This window comes from Oncorhynchus masou, chromosome 17 (assembly GCF_036934945.1).
Source record: "Oncorhynchus masou masou isolate Uvic2021 chromosome 17, UVic_Omas_1.1, whole genome shotgun sequence".
NCBI lineage: Eukaryota > Metazoa > Chordata > Actinopteri > Salmoniformes > Salmonidae > Oncorhynchus > Oncorhynchus masou.
The window spans coordinates 13,251,982-13,277,303 of NC_088228.1; the positions used below are offsets into that span (position 1 = coordinate 13,251,982).

Sequence of the window (25,322 nt, forward strand, 5' to 3'; positions counted from 1 at the left end):
TATAATTGTAATCCACATTTCCTGTTGCTGCACGATTACTTGCCTGATGTAGCAAACTGCCTCAAAATAAAATCCTACATTTGTATAAATTGACCCCATGGCATCTTTCGTTTAAATGAGTCATTCATTTCCTATGATGATGTGAGATGGATTTCTGTTGGACTGCATGGTTTGCTTCACGCTCCATTCACAAACAACAGTCTGATGTTTACGTGTGCACACTGTGTGGTGTCCCATCAGGAGACAGAGTGTAAACATAGATCCTCTCACACACACACGCACGCACGCACACACACACACACACACACACACACACACACACACACACACACACACACACACACACACAATGTGAAAGGATCTTCAGGGCAGATTGTCAAGGAGGCAGGGTAAGGATGGAGCTTCCAGTGAGGGAGCCTAACAGGACATACTGTAGAACGGCTGCATGTCTCCCTCTAATGGCACTGAGAACATATTGTGTTCTATAGTGGCAATCTGTAGTAGAAACATTAACAATATGTCTGTCATCCCTGCCCGTTTCAGAAAAAAACTGAGGGATGGGGCTGGAGAAATGTAACCACTCAAATTCATGGATATAGTTTTAACCATGATTTGAGGCTCTATAGTGTTTGTTTCTATTTACTTTAACAAACATTGGAGTAAAATAAGATTATATTTCGGGTTCTGATGGAGTACGACAGTTGAACTAAGCATATCTACAAGTTATATTCTTCAAGCGTCAATGGGTACATCATACAGTATCTTTATCAAAAGTATTTCATTGTGCTTAGGAATGATTTAAACTTAGCAGATCTGTAGCAAACTGTAGCAATTTTCTTTTTGGTACTACATGTCCTTGTTGACTCCCCACATCACAGAACAGTACATGCATCTGGTTGAATCCTGTTGGGCAACTGGGTGTACCTTCAATTTGCTCTGTTGCTATGGCTTGTTGTGGACGAGGAACAGTAGAGGAGGGGGAGAGAGAAAAAGAGAGATTTTTCTATCACATTTTCATGGCTGAATAGTTCTAACTATCATTGATCATTTACAATTGACCTGCCTCGCATCCCAATGCTAAGGACAGATAGAAAAAAAGAGGACAAAAAAGTGGCCTGTAAACATTCAATATGGTGCCTCGAGCAAAACCAAATGAAGCTTCATAATGATAAAGTTGGATGCATAGTTTTTCAATCCCCCTTGACTGAAAAATAATTGCAACAATTTCATGGTAAGAGAAGATAAGTGGATATGAGATATAAAAACACATGTTTAAGGAAAAGGGATGACTGTGATGACAGGAAACCTCTATAGATGAGAGACATACTAGACCTACGTTATTTCCTCCTCAACATTTTGGGGATATTAATGCTTACTTGGGAAGATGACCTTGGGTTAAACTCAGGATTAGAGACAATGCCCAAAATGAGAACAAGGAATGATTCATTTTACCGGTTCACATCAATGAATGTGTGACACCGCATGACAAGACACAGCCATTGTTGTATGAAAACATTGTGGTGCCACTTGGAGACTGGCACCATAGATCATCAAGCCCTTTCTCCATCTGACTGTCAGAGTGGCCCCATTGTTCTTGGTAATCTGAAGGCAGGGATGGACTGGCCATCTGGCATTTTGGGCAAATGCAAGATGGGCTGGTCCATCTTCTGCCTAGTGGGTCTCTAACTTATAACTGACAATTATTTGGTTATAGGGGAATCAAGTTTAACAAAATGGTCCCGGTGTGTTAAAATGCCAGGGCTAATTTCTGGTCCCAGTCCACCCTGGTCTAAAAGCTGTTGCCAAATAATTTAATGTTAATAAGCCGCCTCCAATGTTGTTTTAGAGAATTAGCCAGTCCAACTGGCCTCACAATCACAGACCATGTGTAACCACCCCAGCCCAGGACCTCCACATCTGGCTTCTTCACCTGCGGGATCATCTGAGACCAGCCCCCTGACAGCTGATGAATCTGAGGAGTATTTGTGTCTATAATGAAGCCCTTTTGTGGGGAAAAACTCATTCTGATTGACTGGGCCTTGCTCCCCTTTCAGTGGCTCCCAAGTGGGTGGGCTTTTGCCCTTCCAGGCCCACCCATGACTGTGCCCCTGCCCAGTCATGTGAAATCCCTAGATTAGGGCCTAATGAATCTATTTCCAACGACTGATTTCCGTATATGAACTGTAACCTGTTGCATTTATATTTTTGTTCAGTATGTATATCAACATGATAGACAACATCTGAATGGGATTTTAAGCAATTGGTTCCTTCTTGTGTTCACACAAACACAGAACAGAGGTGTAATAAATATATATATAAATATATAGAATGGAGGTACTGCAAATAGGTCATTAGTGCATATACCACCTACCTGATTAAAAAATCCCCATGTAAACTTTCAACAATTTAGCCATGGTTGAAAAAGGTTGCATTGGCTCAATGATATAGGCTAGGGTTACCGAACTGAATGAATCAGCCCACTGCCACCCATAGGCGCTTTGTCAGAAGTCCCTCCCTGCACATTCATTCCCAATTCTCACCGCTGCCCGGTCACCTGACAATTAAACGAAATTCTCGGTTTTGTTCAGCTCTCATCCAGTCGCATTGATGATGAGCAGGATACAGTAGGACGCAGTATGGGTTGAATGAAATTGGAAAAAGGGAGTCAGCGGTATTGTAATAATTTATTTTTCTACAATGGACGAGCCAAACATTTTGAGGCGTCGTGGGCTGCAGGTAAGAACCCCCATAATAATAAAACATCAGCATAGCTACTGAAGATTAAAATAATACAACCAGGCGTTGCATTTGTGTTGTGGCATTCGACAATTAATGATCGTCTACACAAACAGGTATTGACACGCATTAGGGCACACATGCGTTTCTCTTCTTTCTCTATTTCAAGGGATATGTAGGGATGTCAATTGCTGTTTACTAAACGGTTTACATTGGGCGCACTTTTAGGTGTCCTCAAGGGTAGTTCTATCCAGTTGTGACCACAAATGATAGATATCTCAAAACAAATTCGCATCGAATGTATTGTCCCACTGCCACATTGTTTTGAAATGGTCATGAATAGGCTACAATATCGATCCATTCTGTACACATATGAATGATGCCCCTTCGTTTGAGTAGGCGGTGGCACTGAAGGGCGAGCTTGTGGATGCGCAAGTGTAGTTAATACATACATTTAACAACAGACAGTTTTTTTTCTACAGACAGACATGATGTTCTATAGATGTCTTATTCTCCTACAAAAAAACAAAAAACAAAGAGTGTTGCCATAATAATGATTGTGACTCAAGGAACGCAGCTGTATTACCATCACTAGGTTGCTGTGGTGATATGGGCGTTGGGCTCAATTGGATTCAGGGATGGATGACTGGTAGAGAAACATCCCTTTATGCTCACTTATGTGTCCTATAGCCAGTAGGTTGTAGCTGAGTCAATCCTAGCCCTCCCGACGGCCTAACGCGTTTTGTTGTTTTTCATTTCAACCAATTACTCGGATAGAGGCTTAGCTATTTAAATCCGTTGACCATTGTTTGCTCTAAATCCATTATGAAAGAGATGTTGGTAGAAATGTGCTTGTCCACATATTCAAAACATGTATTTTCATTCTATTACATTGATTGGTTCATTCACCGTATACGGACCTGCAATTTTAATTTGATTGCTGATTTGCATCGTGAAACACCTAAATTGAGAATGTACTTTTGGTTAACAAAACAACCTGCTTTTATCTTTGGAAATAGAGTACACTGTGGAACAGAAATTTTGGCATACATGTTGAGTACATTATTATGAACATAGGCCTGCCAATATGCAAGGGCTTCAGGACCAAATCAAAGAGAACAACATACATAATGTGCAGCTATGAATGAGAAGATATCCACAATTAGGCCAGAGCTATAAGATCTTTCCATAAAGGAGGAGAGCAGGGGACATAGCTGTCATACGGTGTGCATAAATAATCAGCCAGTCTTTCCGTCTGTACCGTTGGCCACAGTTTGTGTATGAATCATCTTCGATGTGGTGGGGCTTTGAAAGACTAATCAAAGGCAACCTCCATCCATGGTTGTTTTCATGTTGTTTCTGAGAATCATTAACCCTTTGGTTCCATGCCTCGGGGATGTAACGGGTGTGTTTGAAATGTATATCAAGTCCAGGAGGTTGGTGGCACCTTAATTGGGGAGAATGGGCGCGTGGTAATGACTGGAGCTGACTGTGGAATGGTTCAAACACAAGGTTTCTAGGTGTTTGATGCCATTCCATTTGCTCCGTTTCGGCTATTATTATGTACCTCAGCAGCCTCTTGTGATGTCAAGCAAGGCTTTACTGCCGTTGTCATCATTTTAATGTATCTTTCTTTCTCGATTCCAGAAAGAGCTGAGCCTTCCACGAAGGGGAAATATGTAAGTATCACCAAAGAACATCACTGGTTATCTCTGCTCTTGTTACACTGTTTGATACAAAACCACAGGGTGTTACAAGGTGTTTTTATCTGTCAACAATTTATCATAGTAGCAGACATTTTACTTGCCATGAGAGGCAACGATCGTGCCTAGTGGTAAAACAGAGGCTGCAGATACTAATAAGCAATGTTCCCTCTAATTCTTTGGGACACTGCGCAAATTGTAGGCCTTGAACAGATACTTGAACATTGTGAGAATTTTGTGCAACTTCCGGCGCACGTTTACAGTGAACACTGACAGTTTGTGCCAGTAGCCAATAGGCTATTGTGGCTATCTGAGCATAATGTGGACTAACAACAAAATCAAGGGAGCAAATCCCATAAAATTCTCACTCGCTTTTCATTTCCATTATATATCCTACAGTAGCCTATATGTGGTGTTAAGTGCAGGCCTACATTGCATGAGACTTTTAAAAATGTTTTTACATTATGAAGGGCTTGACATTTAATTCATGATCGTTTTACTTGGTCTGTAACACCATGGGCCAAATAGGTGACTGTAAATGGACTTGTGTTGTATGATGCAAGAAACCACTTGACAAAATAAAATGAATTATGACCATACAGAGAATTAGACAATGTAGGCTACTCCTCTGCATATTGGCTTATTTGCATATTCAAGCCTATCTAGAAATAAAACACTGCCCCTTTTAATTAAAACAAGCTTTTTACCTGACTGGATTTTCAAAGACAGCTTGACATGTAGACTACACATTTTGTGCTCTTGTAGGAAGCAGTAACTCCCCATTGCTGACCTATACTTATATATAACTGGGCGAATAACTCCCTAACTAGCAAAGAATATCAACAAAAGTGCACACGCGCACCTCTGCGCTCTGATCTGAAAGGCGTGGGTGATTGAAAGACCGCGGTTGGGCTACCCCGCCAATATAATTCTACTCTTGCGCTCTGGCTCTGCCTACAACATTGTGTTGCTGCCTCAACAAAATCGGAGACTCATTCTTGCAAAGTTAGATTTGTTTTGGTTTGTTGCATTGACAAGGGGCTGACAATGTTTATTCGATCACGGAAAAAAACGTTGATCTATATAGGGCGAACTCAAGTTCAATCTCTCGCGTCTCTACGGCATGGCATTTCCTCTGAGCGGCAGCCCTGGAGAAAGTGCGCTGCCATGCAAGGGCGCAGTCTAGAGGGAACATTACTGGTGGGGTGAAATATATTTGACATAACAGTAATTGTTTCTTTTAATTTTTTTAAGATCAAGTGTACCTCCACACATTGTATGCAAATGCTATATGTATTGTGTATAGTCCTGAGGCATGCACTTCCATGCGCTGTAAGGCCTTGTCGAATAGTCTGGAAATACACATTTGTATATGCAATTCAATATAAGTAATTTCACACATCACGCACTGGATTTTACTCATGGTTCCTAATTACATGTCAGTCAAGGCAAAGGACAAGAGTTGGCTTGGTGGGTAGGCTGTTTCAGCCCTGAGACGAGACTGAATGGAAAACAGAAATGAGTGGACAGACCCATATTTGGTCCTTAGCCACTTTAGTGGAGTGAACTAATGTGGTTAAACAGTAGACCTACAGACTTACAATGAGTCTAACACACCATTCAAACCAATACTTTCCCCACCAACTTTAGCATCCCACCAACTTTTTGCAGACTTTTCTTAATATATGAAAGGTATTGCCAGCAATAAAGCCTCTACTTTTTTATTTCCACCAACCGACGTCATGGTTACGGCTAAATTCTGGCTACGGCTTAGTATGAAATGGAGCGGTAATGCTGAGGCAGCATTGGCACGCAAAACGCTCTTAAGCTCTAGCTGGTTGTTAGGCAGCGCCTGTTACTAGTATCCATCTGCCTGTTCTAAACTTTGTAAAGCAGGCCACTTCACCCATCTCGTCGGATAGCCCAACACACACACTTTTTTCTGAACCATAACTGGATGGATCCATGAAGTATTACCGTGGCAATATATCACTGAAAGACAAAACTATTGGAATAAAGTAGGCTAATGCAATTGAAGGCATCAAATTGTTATAAAACAAATCTAATAACTAATAACCACGTGTGTTCAACTATTTCAGCACCATTTCGCGCTGCTTAGACTCACTCACGTCTTGATAAATCAATGTCAGATTTTTATTTACACTGAATTTCCACATGGATATTGGTTAGTCTACCATTAGGCTGTGGAAAGTTGAGGTGAGTGCTGCTCATGATCATCTTGTCTAGTTGGCTCATACATTAGCACCGATCAGAACATTTTGCCAGCATGTTAAGTAGCTTAAAGGAAAATCCCACCCCAAAAAAGAGCTTTGATATTTGTTTCAGTTGTTGACATAAAGTGCATTCAGAAATTATTCACACATACATACATACATACATACATACATACATACATACATACATACACATATCCTACACACATATACATACACAAAGAACAATTTAAAAAATAAACATATATTAGCTATTTCTAGCCTTAGCTGAGATGCAAATAATTTGTTTTTAGATTTTACAGCACCTTACACAACATGTATCTGCTCATTTCCCTAATCACCCCATTCACTCTGTCCAATTTGAAATATAGTTGAGTAGTGTCAAGGTTCTGCACCCTCACCTGCATTGCTTGCAGTTTGGGGTTTTAGGCTGGGTTTCTGTACAGCACTTTGAGATATCAGCTGATGTTATAAGGGCTATATAAATACATTTGATTTGATCTAGTGGAGACCAAAGTCAAACTTGGGCTGTCTCTTGTGGAGGTCATAAGTGAGCTTTTCAAAACGGAGAAGTCAACAATCTGGTCAATCCACATTTTAAATTATCACATTTTGTTGTGTTAAAGTTGAATTAAAATTGATTTCATTATCATTTTTGATCAACCATTTACACAAAATACTCAAATGTTAAGGTGATAGAAATATTCTAACATTTATCAAAAATTCATGACAAAGAACACTAATATATCTTGATTAGGTAAGTATTCAGTCCCCTGAGACAATACATGTTAGAAACACCAGTCTTTTTTAAGTACATTTCTAAGAGCTATGCACACCTGGATTGTACAATATTTGCCCATTATTCTTTAAAAAAAACTCTTCAAGCTCTGTCAAGTTCATTGCTAGACAGCAGTGGAGGCGGTGAGAGGAGCTATTGGAGGAAGTGCTCCTTGTAATGGCTGGAATGGAGTTTATGGAACGGAGTCAAGCGTGGTTTGATGTTTTATTCCATTCCAGACATTACAATGAGCCCGTCCTCCACCAGCCTCCACTGCTTGACAGCCATTTTCAAGTCTTGCCATAGATTTTCAAGACAAATTAAGTCAAAACTGTAACTAGGCCACACAGGAACATTCAATGTCGTCTTGGTAAGCAACTCCGGTGTAGATTTGGCCTTGGGTTTGAGGCTATTGTTCTGCTGAATGGGGAATTAGTCTCCCAGTGTCCTTTGGAAAGAAGACAGAACCAGGTTTTCCTCTAGGATTTTGCTGTGATGAGCTATATTCCATTTCTTTTAAGCCAAAAAATCTCCCTGGTGTCAGTGTCTGTGTTTTTTGATTGTTGCTTCCTTAGGTTACAGCTGGAGGGCACCCTTACCCATTTCTAGTCTCCAGGTTACCCTGATTATTTCTTATTGGATTCACCTGTGTTCAATTACCTTCTCTGTTCACCTGGTTGCCTTAATATTTAGGTTCCCCAGTATAACATTTTTATTTTTAATTTCACCTTTATTTAACCAGGTAGGCTAGTTAAGAACAAGTTCTCATTTACAACTGCGACCTTGTCACGGTTTTCTATAGGTGAAAGAGAGTCAGACCAAAATGCTGCGTGGCTATTGCGATCCATGTTTAATGAAACTGAAGAAAACACGAATCAATACGAAAAAACAATAAACAATACACGAAAACCGAAACAGCCTAATACTGGTGCAAACTAACACACGACAGACATAAGGACAGGAACAGGAACAATCACCCACAAAACCCAACACCAAACAGGCTACCTAAATATGGTTCCCAATCAGAGACAATGACTAACACCTGCCTCTGATTGAGAACCATATCAGGCCAAACACAGAAACAGACAAACTAGACACACAACATAGAATGCCCACTCAGATCACACCCTGACCAAACAAAACATATAAACATACAAAGCAAACTATGGTCAGGGTGTGACAGTAGCCCCCCCAAGGTGCGGACTCCGGCCGCAAAACCTGAACCTATTGGGGAGGGTCTGGGTGGGCATCTGTCCGCGGTGGCGGCTCTGGTGCTGGACGTGGCCCCCACTTCACCATAGTCTTAGTTCACCACCTTGTCCGCTTCATTGGCCTCCTAACTACGGCGACCCTATCCCACTGGACAGAGGGGCAGCTCGGGGCAGCTCGGGACAGAGGGGCAGCTCGGGACAGAGGGGCAGCTCGGGACAGAGGGGCAGCTCGGGACAGAGGGGCTCTGGCGCCTCTGGGCTGAGGGGCTCTGGCGCCTCTGGGCTGAGGGGCGGCACTGGTGGCCCCTGGCTGACTGGCGGATCTGGAAGAGTCTGGCTGACTGGCGGATCCTGGCTGAATGGCGGATCTGGAAGATCCTGGCTGACTGGCGGATCTGGAAGAGTCTGGCTGACTGGTGGATCCTGGCTGACTGGCGGATCTGGAAGATCCTGTCTGACTGGCGGATCTGGAAGAGTCTGGCGGATCTGGAAGAGTCTGGCTGACTGGCAGATCTGGAAGAGTCTGGCTGACTGGCGGATCCTGGCAGACTGACGGCTCTGGCTGCTCCATGCTGACTGGCGGCTCTGGCTGCTCCATGCAGACTGGCGGCTCTGGCTGCTCCATGCAGACTGGCGGCTCTGGCTGCTCCATGCAGACTGGCGGCTCTGGCTGCTCCATGCAGACTGGCGGCTCTGGCTGCTCCATGCAGACTGGCGGCTCTGGCTGCTCCATGCAGACTGGCGGCTCTGGCTGCTCCATGCAGACTGGCGGCTCTGGCGGCTTCTTGCAGACTGGCAGCTCTGGCAGCTTCTTTGCAGACTGGCAGCTTCTTGCAGACTGGCAGCTCTGGCAGCTTCTTGCAGACTGGCAGCTCTGGCAGCTCCTTGCAGACTGACAGCTCCTTGCAGACTGGCAGCTCCTTGCAGACTGGCAGCTCCTTGCAGACTGACAGCTCTGGCTGCTCCATGCAGACTGACAGCTCTGGCTGCTCCATGCAGACTGGCAGCTCTGGCTGCTCCATGCAGACTGGCATGCTCTGGCTGCTCCATGCAGACTGGCAGCTCTGAACAGGCGGGAGACTCCGACAGCGCTGAGGAAGGCTCTGGCAGCGCTAAACAGGCGGGAGACTCCGACAGCGCTGAGGAAGGCTCTGGCAGCGCTAAACAGGCGGGAGACTCCGACAGCGCTGAGGAAGGCTCTGGCAGCGCTAAACAGGCGGGAGACTCCGACAGCGCTGAGGAAGGCTCTGGCAGCGCTAAACAGGCGGGAGACTCCGACAGCGCTGAGGAAGGCTCTGGCAGCGCTAAACAGGCGGGAGACTCCGGCAGCGCAGGAGAGGAGGAAGGCTCTGGCAGCGCTGGAGAGGCGAGTCGCACTGTAGGCCTGATGAGTGGTGCTTGCACTGGTGGTACTGGGTCGAGGACACGCACAGGAAGCCTGGTGCGGGGAGCTGCCCCGGAGGGCTGGTGCGTGGAGGTGGTACTGGGTAGACCGGACCGTGCAGGCGCACTGGAGCTCTTGAGCACCGAGCCTGCCCAACCTTACCTGGTTGAATACTCCCGGTCGCTCTGCCAGTGCAGCGAGGTGGAATAGCCCGCCCTGGGCTATGCAGGCGAACCGGGGACACCGTGCGCAAGGCTGGTGCCATGTAAGCCGGCCCAAGGAGACGCACTGGAGACCAGATACGTAGAGCCGGCTTCATGGCATTTGGCTCGACGCTCACTCTAGCCCGGCCGATGAGCTGGAATGTACCGCACCGGGCTATGCACCCGCACCGGGGTCACAGTGCGCACCACAGCATAACACAGTGCCTGCCCGGTCTCTCTAGCCACCCGGTAACCACAGGAAGTTGACGCAGGTCTCCTACCTGGCTTCGCCATACTTCCTGTGAGCCCCCCCAATACATTTTTGGGGCTGACTCTCGGGCTTCCATCCGCGTCGCCGTGCTGCCCCCTCATACCAGCGCCTCTCCGCTTTCGTCGCCTCCAGTTCTTCTTTGGGGCGGCGATATTCTCCAGGCTGTACCCAGGGTCCTTTACCGTCGAGGATTTCCTCCCAAGTCCAGAAATCCTTATTACGCTGCTCCTGCTGCTGCCCGATACCACGCCACTTGGTCCTGTTGACGTGGGTGATTCTATCACGGTTTTCTATAGGTGAAAGAGAGTCAGACCAAAATGCGGCGTGGCTATTGCGATCCATGTTTAATGAAACTGAAGAAAAAACAATAAACAATACACGAAAACCGAAACAGCCTAATACTGGTGCAAACTAACACACGACAGACATAAGAACAGGAACAATCACCCACAAAACCCAACACCAAACAGGCTACCTAAATATGGTTCCCAATCAGAGACAATGACTAACACCTGCCTCTGATTGAGAACCATATCAGGCCAAACACAGAAACAGACAAACTAGACACACAACATCGAATGCCCACTCAGATCACACCCTGACCAAACAAAACATATAAACATACAAAGCAAACTATGGTCAGGGTGTGACAGACCTGACCAAGATAAAGCAAAGCAGTGCAACACAAACAACAACAGAGTTACACATGGAATAAACAAACATAGTCAATAATAAAATAGAAAAAGTCTATATACAGTGTGTACAAATGAGGCAGGATAAGGGAGGTAAGGCAATAAATAGGCCATAGTGGCAAAATAATTACAATATAGCAATTAAATGTGATAGATGTGCAGTTGGCCTGTATCCTTGCTTAGGTCTCATGTTTTATTTAGTGTGCTCTTGTGCGGTTGCCTGGTTTCTGTTTAGACTCTAAGTAAAAGTTCTGGATTTACCCTTACTCCGCTTGCTGTGTTTCTCTGCGCCTGATTAAGAGTTCGTACTAGCAGTATTGTTTCAATAGACCTAAACCAACCATGGATCCAGCAGAGATTTCTCAATTGTCCGAGGAACATTCCGAACTTCACCATTTACGGTCGGCTCTCACCCACCATGGAACTGTGATTTGTCTCCATGAGGTGTGGCTGCAGACATTGTCGAATGATTTAAGAACTCTTATGTCCGCTCTGCAGACAGGACAGATGGGAGCAACAGCTGCAGCACCTGTGGCTGTTCCTAACCCTCCACTCCCTACCAGCTCAGCGTCTTCCGCCCTTCAGGAGCCTCATCTCCCGGCACCGGAGAGCTATGGGGTATCCTGGGAGGTGTCGTGGGTTCCTACTCCAATGCTCGCTGGTCTTCGAGGTGCAGGCCTCAATGTTTTCCACCGAGCATTCCAGAGTGGCATACGTCATCTCCTTGCTCTCAGGAAGGGCTCTGGCCTGGGCCACGGGCATATGGGAGCAGCAATCGGACATTTGTTTTAATTGGCAAAGCTTCACCCAGGAGATGAAGAGGGTTTTTGATCACCCCATCAGTGGCAGGAACACTGCTCAAAGACTCATTGCGCTTCGGCAGGGCAGCCGGAGCGTAGCTAATTACGCCATTGACTTTCGGACGGTCGCCGAAATACAGAGGTACTTCACTCAACCTTTCTGAATGGACTCAGCAAGGTTCTCAAGGATGACCTGGCTCCCCGGGACAACCCTGGGAGGAGCTTATCGTCCTCGCATTCCGGATTGACAACCGGCTTCAGGAATGTCGTCGTGAGAGGACGGAGAGGTTCAGTGTTTCGGGTTCCGCTGAGGAAGTCGATTCTTCGTTTGTTCCACTGCATAATGCTGCGTCTGCTTATTCTGCACCCCGTCAGAGTACTCAATCCGGCTTTGTTTCTCCTTCATACCTTCCAGAGGACCCAATGTAATTGGGATGCACCAGACTTTCCGCTCTGGAGAAAAGGCTCAAGAATAATGAGCAGCGTTGTCTTTACTGTAGGACAGTCTGGACATTTCCGTGCCTCCAGTCCCGAGCTGACGGGAAACGGGATGACTCATCAGTAGACGGGAGAATACCGGCAAGTCAGATAGTCTCCAGCTGCTGACATGGTACGCACCTTGTTTCTGGCCAACCTGCGGTGGGACAATGGGCAGTTGGACATTCCTGCTTTCAGACTCTGGGGCTACTTGCTGTTTTCAGGTTCACACATTAGCTCGCCAACAGGGGCTGCCTCTCACTAAGCTGGACGTTCCGTTGTCGGTCACTGCGCTGGATGGTCAATCCCTAGGGTCTGGGAAGGTGAAGCAACTCACCATGCCTATTCAGCTACGAGTCCTGGATTATCATGTGGAGTTTATCCAGTTACATTTGGTGGACTCTCCTGAGCCTCCCCTGGTTCTTGGACATCCATGCCTTTCTATCCATAATCCTCAAATTGACTTGCCCTCGGGAAGAGTTCTGGGATGGAATCCTTCATGCCAGTCCACCTGCCAGCAATTCTCCCCACATCTTTCCGGCCCTGCTCATCTGGAGGCTTCCGATTCTCTTGTTTCCCCAGCTGGGGATGACAAGCCTGATCTTTCCCACATACGTCGGGATTACTGGGATCTGGGTCAGGTCTTCAGCAAACGAAGGGCCAGCAAAATCCTACGATTGTGCCATCGACCTCCTGCCCGGCACCAGTCCTCCGAGAAGAGGTCTGTATTCTCTCTCAGGTCCAGAGACTGCAGCCATGAACAGTTATATTGAGGAGGCACTGGCGGCTGGTTTTATTCAGCTGTCCACTTCACCTGCAGGAGCGGGATTTTTCTTTGTGGAAAGAGGGATGGGAGATTATATCCCTTTATCGATTACCGGGGTTTAAAAAACATTACCGTTGAGAACCGTTACCCTCTTCCTCTTATGTCATCAACGGTAGCTCCATGGAGTCTCTCAAAGGCTTTCTCAAAGTTGGATTTACGGAACGCGTACATTCTGGTGCGCATCAGACAGGGAGACGAGCGGAAGACTGCGTTCAACACCCCAAATGGACATTATGAGTACCGTGTCATGCCATTTGGACTTACTAATGCTCCAGCAGTTTTCCAGGCACTGGTGAATGTGTGCTGCGCGACTTCCTTCACCAGTTTGTGTGTGTGTACCTGGATGACATTCTCCAGGTCCATGGTTGAACACAGCCAACATGTTCGCCAGGTTCTTGAAAGACTCCTCTCTCACCACTTGTTTGTGAAGGCCAGGAAGTCTGTCACAGTTTCTGTTTTTTGATTGTTGTTTCCTTAGGTTACCGCTGGAGGGCACCCTTGTCCTGTTTTCTAGTTTCCAGGTTACCCTGATTATTTCTTATTGGATTCACCTGTGTTCAATTACTTTCTATGTTCACCTGGTTGCCTTGTTATTTAGGTTCCTCATTTGGTCTGTATCCTTGCTTCGGTCTCATGTTTTATTTAGTGTGCTCTTGTGTGGTTGCCTTGTTTCTGTTTTGACTCTAAGTAAAAATTATGGATTTACCCTTACCTCTGCTTTCTGTGTTTCTCTGCGCCTGGGTTCGAGTTTGTACTAGCAGTATTGTTTCATCTGGTCCTTACCAATGACAAGCATACCCATAACATGAAGCAGCCATCACCATACTTGAAAATATGAAGAGTGGTAGTCAGTGATGTGTTGTGTTTGCCCCAAAAATAATGCTTTGTATTCAGGACATTTTTTATATTTCTTTGTCTAATGTTTTGCAGTATTACTTAAGTGCCTTGTTGCAAAAAGGATGCATGTTTTGGAATATTTTTATTCTGCACCTGTCAATTAGGTTAGTATTGTGGAGTAACTACAATGTTGTTGATCCATCCTCAGAGTTTAATGGCTGTGATAGGAGAAAACAAACTGTTTTAAAGTCACTATTAGTGGCATAGTGAAATCCCTGAGCGGTTTATTTTTACCCATCTACCAATAGGTGCCCTTTGCAAGACATTGGAAAACCTCCTTTTTTCGTAGTTGAATCTGTGTTTGAAATTCAGTACTCGACTGAGGGACCTTACAACTATCTGTATGTGTGGGGTACAGAGAAGGGGTAGTCATACAAAAATAATGCACCATTTAGAAAATGCACCCTTTCAAACTACTTACATGACATACTGGCATTAATGCCATTCATTACACATTAAAGAAATGTTTCAAATTCTTTGTCAGCAAACTCATTGGATGAATGTAGTATAAATACTCCACTATGCATGTTATGGACTGGAAGCATTTTTACTGTACCATTTTGAGAATAAAAAGATATTCCAAAACATGCATCTAAAGTAATACTGAAAAAAATGTGCCAAAGGCATGAACTTTTTGTCCTGAATGCAAAGTGATGTGTTCAGGGCAAATCCAATACAACACATTACGGAGTACCACTCTCCATATTTTTAAGCATCGTGGTGGCTGCATCATGTTATGGTTATGCTTGTAATTGTTAAGGACTGGGGAGTTTTTCAGGATAAAAAAGAAACAGAATGCAGCTAAGCACAGGAAAATTTTAAGAATTTTGAAAAGAATAATGGGCAAATGTTGTACAATCCAGGTGTGGAACGCTGTTAGAGACTTACCCAGAAAGACTCACAGCTGTAATCGCTGCCAACGGTGCTTCTACAAAGTATTGACTCAGAGGTGTGAATACTTATGTAAATTAGATTTCTATACTCCATTTTCAATAAATAGAAAACATAAAAACAAAAACAAAATTCACGCTTTGTCATTATGGGGTATTATGTGTCGATTGAGGAAAAAATAACATTTTATAAATGACCTGATAAGACTATTCGTCTGAATACTTTCCGAATGCACTGTAGCCTTGAATCATCCCATGGGATGATGCGGCTCACTCTACGCTGATCAGCCTATTCTTTGCCATGTTATAGCCCTATTCGGACAAGTATTACTAGCGTGTGCCATTCCAGAGGACGATTCACACAGGATCCAGTTTTTCCATACTGCACCTGGTTATTCTTATTTTTTTCAAATTGAATTGATTCTTATTTTTATGTAAGCAGGCATGTCAGTTAAGAATAAATTCTTATTTACAATGACCGCCAATTGGGGAACAGTGGGTTTGCTGCCTTGTTCAGGGCCAGGATGACAGATTTTTACCTTGTCAGCTCGGGGGATTCGTTCCAGCAACCTTTCGGTTACTGGCTCAACACTCTAACCAATAGGCTACCTGAAGCCCCCTTATGACGAAAGCCTGGAGGTTTTTAATGTAGGCTTGAAGATATTTCAACGTCATGTCTAGAAGATAATAGGCTACACTAATAACTAGGGCTTGGCTGCCAAATGTATAGGTCTCCCCATAATATTTAAATTGATGAAGTGTTATCATAATCATTATTTTAGCGATCCATGGTAGATGTCCTTCCTAATAACTGTAATGCTCCGGGTGTCGTGGGTGTGGAGTCAAATGCAGGAGACAGAGAGTTTAATGCTGTGCGTCTTTAATAGCACCAACGCACCACAGGGTGCTCACAATAGTTACGTTCCCAAACACAGGGAATCAAAATGTACAACGGAACAAATCACGACCAGGCACTAACACGTACCTCTACAACAGAGCTGAAGGTTACACTGCAATAATCCCGCACAACAAACAGGCGGGCCGGCTGTCTAATAAAGACAAACTAATTAAACATAAACAGGTGCTACCACTAAACATACAAGGAGGGGGTGGAAAGACAATCAGTGGCAGCTAATAGGCCGGTGACGCCGAGCGCCACCCGCCCGGGAAAGGGAACCACCCTCGGTCGGACTCGTGACAATAACAACTAAATATTTGGAAGGTGTTCTTAATATTTTGTACACAATGGCTTGTAAAGTATTGTAAAATAAAGTCCTGTAAAATGTATTTTGATTGTTCATTGACCGGGGAACTTTCTTTCTCTACATATAAAGTAGCAATTTCTTCTATTGAATGAAGCTGAAAAGTAAAATTTAAGTCTCTTTTTGGATAAGCTTACAAAGGCCTAGTTGGTATTGAACATGCCTCTGCTATGCTAGTACATTTCTCTGCTATATTTTTATTAGAAGATAAATCATTATTTATTATGTAATGATAAAATATACCTTAATGGCGCATTTCCATACAGGATTTAACCCAGTGTTTTATTTTTCCATCTACGCGGGCCAGAACACGTCTCACTGGGCCATGGCTCCGGCACACCTGCTCTCACATGGGGCCAAAGTCAGGCCACTGGTGGCCTACTTTTCAGCTTGCATTTCCATAAAGGCTAACTGTGAATTTAACACCTCACAAAGCAATTGTTTTGATTATGCAGAGGTTGTTGATTCTGCTCTTCAAGTCCGCACTGTCAGCCCTGCCGTGGTATCTGTGCGTTAGAGATGTCGACAATTCCGGATGACGCTGGACCAATTGTGCGCCACTGTATGGAACTACTAATCACGGCGGGATGTGATGCAGCCTGGATTCAAGCCAGGTACTGCAGTGATGTCTCTTGCACTGGGATGCAGTGTCTTAGACCACTGCGCCACTCGGGAGCCCCAAGGGCAAGACAGTGTGATGGCGATTGCATCATCTGTGGACCTATTTGGGCGGTATGCAAATTGGAGTGGGTCTAGGGTGGCAGTGAAATGATACTTGACTAGTCACGCAAAGCACTTCATGTTGACAGAAGTGAGTGCTACTGGTGATTAGTCATTTAGTTAAGTTATCTTTGCCTTCTTGGGTACAAGAACAATGTTGGTCATCTTGAATATGTCAGTAAACACACCAGCCAGCTGGTCTGCGCATGCTCTGAGGACTGGCACGGAATGCCTTCTGGGCCCGCAGCCTTGCGAGGGTTAACACGTTTAAACCGGAGAGACCGCAGTCCTTGGTGGCGGGCTGCGTGTATTATCCTCAAAGTGGGCAAAGAAGGTGTTTAGTTTGTCTGTTATTGATTGTGAGCCAGGTGAATGATTTAGGAAATGTGATACTTGTTATCCTCAGGCATAGTAAAAATCAGACAGACAAGCTTGCAGAGCTGTCTAATGGGAGTTTGATTCGAAGCATCCTGGGCGTTGGAGAGGAGAAACGTCAGAGGCCTACTCATCATCGACATCTTTAATGCATAGATATTGGGGCATGTCAGAATTCCCTATAACATAAGGGTGTATTATACACTAGTGTACTGTGTAACACTGGTGTTACAGTCGAATAGCAGCATAATAGTTGCACTTGTTAATATTTTATCAATTTGCCCGAGGCTTTTTAAATAGTCATGCGAACAACATGCAGTGACGGTGAAATCCATTATCATTATTTTACATAAACGCGCCATTATGCTACATCCCCCTACATCCCCCAGTCTAAATGACAACTTCCTCCCTTCGGCGGCAATCCCTCCTCCTCCAATTGATGGATTGACACATGTATCTGCGCGGTGTTAGCTGTTTCTGGAGTTAACATGTTTTGGTGATTGAGAAAGATTCCAGAGTGTAGTGCGCGACAGATGCCTTTCCGAAGATTCACATGGAAGAAATAAAGAGATGATGGCATCAACAGTTGCTTAGCGCCTACTTGCCTGAGCTTCCACGGGTATGGAGTCAGATCGTACCAACCCTTGTCGGAGTTTCTGGTTTCGGACACCGAGTACTCTCCGAAACATTTCGAGGAAATATAAATTGTGTTATTCAAGAGAGAGTGGACATTTACCAAACTCGATTCAAAGTACCCCTTTGCATCGCTGTAATTCATCATGTCTGATCAGAATTACTATTGGACCGTTTTGCCCAGCTACAAAACATGTTTTGTGACTGGGGCCATGATGAAAAGATCAAAAAGGTAACCTGATTTTCTTCTATCAGCCGACTTGTCAAACTATTTTAATCAGCGATCATTACATTTACGATCATGCAAGTCTCTTATGGATGAGCCCGTGCAGCCTATTGCATTTAGTATTTTGGTTGTCTGAGTCAAAGCCCAAGACCACAGGGACAACTATTTAGGAAAATTACGTCGCATTTAATAATTATAAGGCTATGCTTTTTTTGTTTAAGATTTTCTTCAATAACAGCGCACCTTTTCATTCACAACAATGGCACAAATTGGCCTTTGTTTTCATGTTGATGTTCATGATGGTTTTGCGTTGTGATTTCTCTACTCCAATGTGTCGGATTACATCCACCCGAGTTTTGTTTCCGATAGAGAAATGTGGCCGTTATTGTTGCCTATAATGTTTTGACTTACAGAAGCCGCAGCTGTGTAGGGAGGGACACAGTGTTGGTCATTTCGAAGGCTCACAACTTGTTCGTTACAGTATAGGCTATAGTCTAGCATAAGTATATAAGTAAAACTAATTTATTCACATGAATATTACTTAAATTAACTTAGAAAAATCTGTGAAACGTTGAATATTTCTTGGGTCTCTAAATCATCCTTGTGAAATCACAAAGAAAATCTATTTCACTACAGTAGCAGACGTTGGCAAGCCAGTCAATATACACTGAGTATACAAAACATTAGGAACATCTTTCTCATAGAGTTGCACGGACTCGACAAGGTGTGGAAAGCGTTCCACAGGGATGCTGGCCCATGTTACATTTACATTACATTTAAGTCATTTAGCAGACGCTCTTATCCAGAGCGACTTACAAATTGTTGACTCCATTGCCTTCCTCAGTTGTCAAGTTAGTTGGATGTCCTTTGGGTGGTGGACCACTCTTGATACACACTTTGAAGTTCTTGACACTCTCAAACCAGTACTATGATACCCCTGTTCAAAGGCACTTTAATCTTTCGTTTTACACATTCACCTGCTGAATGGCACACATACACAATCCATGTCTCAAGGCTTAAAAATCCTTATTTCACCTGTCTCCTTCATCTACACTGATTGAAGTGGATTTAACAGGTGACATCAATAAAGAATCATAGCCTTCACCTGGATTCACCTGGTCACTCTGTCAGTGTTTCCCAAACTCGGTCCTCTGGACCCCAAAGTCCAACCCTAGCACTACGCAGCTCATTCACATCATTAAAGTTTGATAGTTAGTTGTTTATTTGAATCAGCTGTGTAGTGCTAGGGCAAAAAAACAAAACGTTCACCCCTTGGGGTCCCGAGAACCGAGTTTGAGAACCAGTTCTGAATGTTTTGTGTACAAGTCTGCCCATAGCCTACCACAGTTGTTTTATAATCTTGGTGGGTGTGGAAGATCTCATGGTGCATCTGACAGCTAACACCGGCTGTGTCAACCACCAAGCATTCACCACAATCTCTGTTGGTTCATAGTACATGTCAGTCTACTATTTGCACTTAGATTCTTAAAGCATGGTACTGTGCAAGTCCCTGCAAAGTCCCTACAAGCAATACAGCTTGTTGTTTGACTGAGACCGATATTGAAATACTTTCTATTGCCTCAGTGTTTTGCTTATGATTTTGATTTAATCTTGGCAGGTTGTTTTTGCAAATGAAAATTGGTTTGTGAAACAATTGACATGGACAGATCAAAGTTTGATAAATGTATATATGAATTAAATTAATTTTATTATAAGGGGATCTTTTGTATTCTCAGTTGAGTTCTGCTATTAAACAACCATCTCTCCCAGTTAATGCCTTTGGTTTGAGGCGCATGAATCTCATCTCCATGCCGACCCAGAAATGTCAGGCTCAGTTGTCGTCTGAGCTTCTCAATTACTTTAGGTCACTGCCAACGAGATGGCATTGATATTACAGTGGCCCTGTGGCAGCGCAACATCAACAATGGGGCTGGGGATCAGTCATCTACCAAACAAACAAACTGAAAATGAGTTCCTTGCATTCTGTAAATCTACCCTTGGTCATGGAGACATGGAGCCGGGTGGGGACACACCCTGCAAGCACTGTGGCCCTCCAAAAACAGAGACGGTGTTCTTATCAATGGACTGCTAAGCTGACTAATTTGTGTTAAGCAAAGTTGTCCAATTTAACCAAATTAGACGGTAATTCAATTTCTACTGCCTACTGTGTGAGATAGGTGTACAAGCCAAAAACAAGAGGTCCAAATCGTTTTCCAATACATTTGAATTAGAAATGAATGACTTTTTTCAGTACTTGGTGGTGAAATGTGCATGGTGTATCACACAGGCTAAATAATCAGAACACCTGCATGTTACAACCAAGCCCCAAATCACAACTCGGTTTACATTCCACTACTCTAATGTATCACACAAAACAATTCTCTCCCTTTTCAACACAGTTGCCGTAACAACAAGAGAAGGAGTCTGGCAGTCGGGACCCCCTCCCCCACGCTCTCCCGACCACTCTCACCTCTCCCCCTCACCACAGGTAGGTGTTGTTGTCAGCCGTCTCTGCACTGCACTCAGCATGCGATAGAGTGCAGACCAATCAGTATGTTGTAAAAACATAGCAGACCAATCACCAATCAGTACGTGATAAATGTATAGCAGGCCAATCAGCATGTGGCATTAAAGAGACAGCAGACCAATCAGACCTTGCCAGTGCAAAAAAACACATACTGCTAAACTGTGTGTTCAGAGTTCTCAGGCACATTAAAATGAAGCAGCTGAGCTGGCCAAGCTCAAATCGCTCTTTGGTTTCTGTTTTGAGGCTCAAGTTTCCAAAGAAGCTTATGTACATATTGCTTTAGCTTTTGTATCATTTTAGGGGAATAACTGATGAAATACATTTCACATGAAAGAAACCGTTTTCTTTTTCTTTCTTTCAATTTTACCCCTTTTTCTCCCCAATTTCGTGCTGTCCAATTGTTAGTAGCTACTATCTTGTCTCATCGCTACAACTCCCGTATGGGCTCGGGAGAGACAAAGGTTGAAAGTCATGCGTCCTCCGATACACAACCCAACCAAGCCACACTGCTTCTTAACACAGCGCGCATCCAACCCGGAAGCCAGCCACACCAATGTGTCGGAGGAAACACTGTACACCTGGCAACCTTGGTTAGCGCACACTGCGCCTGGCCCGCCACAGGAGTCACTGGTGCGTGATGAGACAAGGATATCCCTACCGACCAAACCCTCCCTAACCCGGACGACGCTAGGCCAATTGTGCGTCGCCCCACGGACCTCTCGGTCACGGCCGAATACGACAGAGCCTGGGCGCAAACCCAGAGTTTCTGGTGGCACAGCTGGCGCTGCAGTACAGCGCCCTTAACCACTGCGCCGCCCGGGAGGCCCAAGAAACTGTTTTCATTCATAGTTATTGATTGTGAGCCCAGTGAAGGACTTAGGGAATGTGATTCTTGCTATCCTCAGCAGACGGACACGCTTAACTTCATCATAACAAATCAGGTTGTCCAGACAGTTTAGAAATGTTTAATGCTACGGACGGAATTGAGAGTTATCAAGTGAGCGTGCGTTAAGGCCTATCACAAAACCCTGTCCTTTCCAGACTCCTTGGTTGTAAATACGCGTTGAGTTTATTGAATTCAGATTGCTTTGGATTTAGGGCAGCTTGTCATTTACTTGTGCATCATCAGCTCTCAAGAATGACAGCAGACTGCAGTTATAACAACATGGCCTATTCCTCCATTAATAAAACATGATCCAGTGATAAAACACCAACAGAGCCTAATTGTTGTGTTTCAGCTGGAAGTAGCCCCCAAGAAAGCCCCCGAAATGTCTCCGCTAGTGCTTCCGCCAACTTTCAGTTTGCACGCAGGTAAGGAAAAGTCCAATCCTCCTTTCAATTATTTCAGTTTCGTAGAAGGAATTCATGTTTTAATTTGGTTGTATTATTGAAGGAGTCCTACTAATAAAAAGCAGGTACGCAATTCATCTCAGAATTCATCTCAGAACTGTCAAAAGGCACCTTCACTTTAGCACACAATAGGTAGCCAAAAGATCTAGTTCACAAAAAGGATACCCCCCCCCAGAAATGAATAGAAAAGGGATGGTACTGTAGATAACCTTCGTCGCTTTTCCATGACAACGGCAATGCATCAAATACCTCTATTAGAAATGAGGACGGTGCTTTAGACTGAAACCAGCCAAATGGCTCTAGGGCTACTCGTGGGACATAGGACTTGGCATTTGTCAGCGCAATTAAAGGGAGAGTCGGTGTGCAGTACGCACACTCATTACTCTGGGCTGCCGTGATGATGCGATACAGCCAGCCTTATCCTGAGCCTATCACACGTCACATATATTGTGAGCTAGTGAGCTTCAAGCATCACCTTCAGTGTTAAACAGTTGCAACCCAGTCAGGCTTGAGGACAGTGAGGCAATGCCTTTAATGGTACAGGAGTAAGTGTACCACACCATAAACTATAGAGATAAGTGGGGGGGAAATCACATGAAACATTTTGGCCATGTACACGGTTGCATCAGCTTATATGACACAGTTACATTTACCGAGGGTTCGGGGATGCCAAAGTGGACATAGATGCAGTGGGTCTGAATATATATGTAAATAAAGTATTGTTTATTTTTAATACATTTGCTTACATTTCTAAAAACCTGCTTTGCCATTATGAGAATTGTGTGTAGATTGAGGGGGGAAAATAACAACAATTTAATCGATTTTAGAATAAGCTGTAACGTAACAAAATGTGGAAAAAGTCTAGGGGTCTGAATACTTTCCGAATGCACTGTAGATGCTATGGCTGCAGTGTGTAAGGTGTTGTGCTTTAGATAGTTGTTGGTACTCAGACTGCAGTCCTCGTTTGCTGTTATTTGGCCATGTAAACAATCCCATGTGGCGCCTTGCTTGAAATACTGACACACAAAGCTGTCAAAAGAACTTTGATATTAAATAATATTACTATTATTCATAATAATATACCTGGGATATGAAGCCGAAGAGACATCCTATATCAGTTGACTAATCCTTGCTCTGATACGTGCAGAAACCCCAATCTTATTAAGTCAGACCTGATTTGTCAGCCATAAGCTGTTTTTTCAGGGCTCTAACCTGACACATGAGGAATATTGTGGCCCCCTCCCTAAAATGTATTCAACCTTTTACTAAGCAGGGCGTCATGCTGAGACCACGGTCTCTTTCGCAGACGAGTCCTTCATGAACACGTCAATAAACAACAATTAAATTACACATGCACAGGACCAGTCAAAGGTTTGGACACCTACTCATTCCAGGGTTTCTTTATTTTTTACTATTTTCTACATTGTAGAATAATAGTGAAGACAAACTATGAAATAACACATATGGAATCATGTAGTAACCCCCCCAAAAAGTGTTAAACAAATAAAAATATGTTATTTGAGATTCTTCAAAGTAGCCACTCTTTGCCTTGATGGCATCTTTGCACCCACTTGGAAGATTTACCAAACTCGGCGGAGATTGAATGGGTCCGAGTCTGGTAAATTATATGTCTGAAGGTTAACAATTAAGTAAGGCATGGCGGAAGTTTATGCAAGAGGGCTTTTATAGACAAAAAGAGCTTAATGCATGATCTACGAGACTACAAGAATGACCAGCCTACTTTGTACTTTGATACAAAATGCAATGATGTGTACTGAACCTTTTGCACTATGATAAACTGCATTCAATGGCTTCAATACAGTGGCAGCTGCATTCACATAGACAATGACTGAATTATTTGTTTTCTGCTACAAAAGTGGTTGAGCTGAAGGGTGGTGAAACGTGTGTGTGTGTGTGTGTGTGTGTGTTTGAGAAATGACTCATTTAAGCATGTACCATTGGGTTCATGGCATCTTGTCAGGTGTTCAGCACATTGACGCCAGGTCGTGAGCTTCTGACAGCTTCACGGTGTCAGTGAATGTGTTTGTGTCCTAATTTTTCCTTTCTTTCTCTCTGGCTCTTCCTCATAATGTGTTAAACCAGCCACCTGGCCCGCACTGAAAGGTAGGAAAACATTTGATCCTTTTTTCCTGTTTTGTCGATTAAAAAACAAACATGTATACCTCCTTTAATCATGTTAAACAGCCTTTGGTAGTGCTTCATGATTAAATCTTGAGGATATGTATGAAATTTAAAAGCTCATAAGGTACTTTGTTCTTTCCTGGTTCTTCCAGAGCGGATGGGCGAAGATGGTCTGTTGCCTCCGTCCCCTCGTCCGGCTATGGCACCAACCCCCCCAGCTCTTCAGTGTCAGTAAGTCGTCCCTCTCTTCCTCATTAAATATGTAAGCCCTTCTTCCTCAAAGACCAACAAGGGAGCGTTTGGCATTGTCGTCAATACTCAATATAACTAACAATGAAATGTTTATTGAGCAACACCATGTTGTACAGTAAACCCACAGGAAATGTAGCTGTTTAAGTTCAGTATTTAAGGTTGCTACCAGGAAGTCCAGATAAGACATATATAGATTTTTTTCAAATTTATGTGTGATTCATAATATATACAGTACGTTTTGTTGTATAATTTAAAGGTAAAATATACTGCATTTCAAATAGTTAACAATAATCTAATGAGTTAAGAGCTTGTGAAATTATACCTAGGCTAAATATAAACCATCCACAATCATAAGACCCACACATTTTATCAAAATAGTTTAACCTGCGTTTTTGTAATAATCACTAGCTCCAACAGTGCAGTAAAATCTAACACATCTATAAGTAAAAGAATGGAGAAATAAGACATTAAGAAATATAGAAATATTAGGACGAGCAATGTCTGACCAGAGTGTAAATATATACAGTGGGGCAAAAAAGTATTTAGTCAGCCACCAATTGTGCAAGTTCTCCCACTTAAAAAGATGAGAGGCCTGTAATTTTCATCATAGGTACACTTCAAATTATGACAGACAAATGACAAAAAAAAATCCAGAAAATCACATTGTAGGATTTTTTAATTAATTAATTTGCAAATTATGGTGGAAAATATGTATTTGGTCACCTACAAACAA

The 25,322-nt window shown here is 43.7% G+C and overlaps 1 protein-coding gene across 2 annotated transcripts in view; it reads left to right on the top strand.

Annotated features, from left to right (window-relative positions):
* The first annotated feature begins 2,543 nt into the window (after nt 1–2,543).
* Nucleotides 2,544–25,322, top strand: part of LOC135558525 (microtubule-associated serine/threonine-protein kinase 3-like) — a 62,546-nt gene continuing 39,767 nt past the window's right edge. Inside the window, exons 1-6 of one of the 2 annotated variants that reach the window (XM_064992387.1) lie at nt 2,544–2,736; nt 4,384–4,415; nt 20,718–20,806; nt 22,084–22,156; nt 24,299–24,319; nt 24,490–24,568. In XM_064992387.1, the coding sequence (XP_064848459.1) occupies nt 2,698–2,736; nt 4,384–4,415; nt 20,718–20,806; nt 22,084–22,156; nt 24,299–24,319; nt 24,490–24,568 (333 nt within the window). In that variant the 5' untranslated portion in view covers nt 2,544–2,697. Of the gene's footprint in view, nt 2,737–4,383; nt 4,416–17,906; nt 18,325–20,717; nt 20,807–22,083; nt 22,157–24,298; nt 24,320–24,489; nt 24,569–25,322 lie in introns of those variants that run through there. The other variant, XM_064992386.1, reaches the window with a different exon arrangement.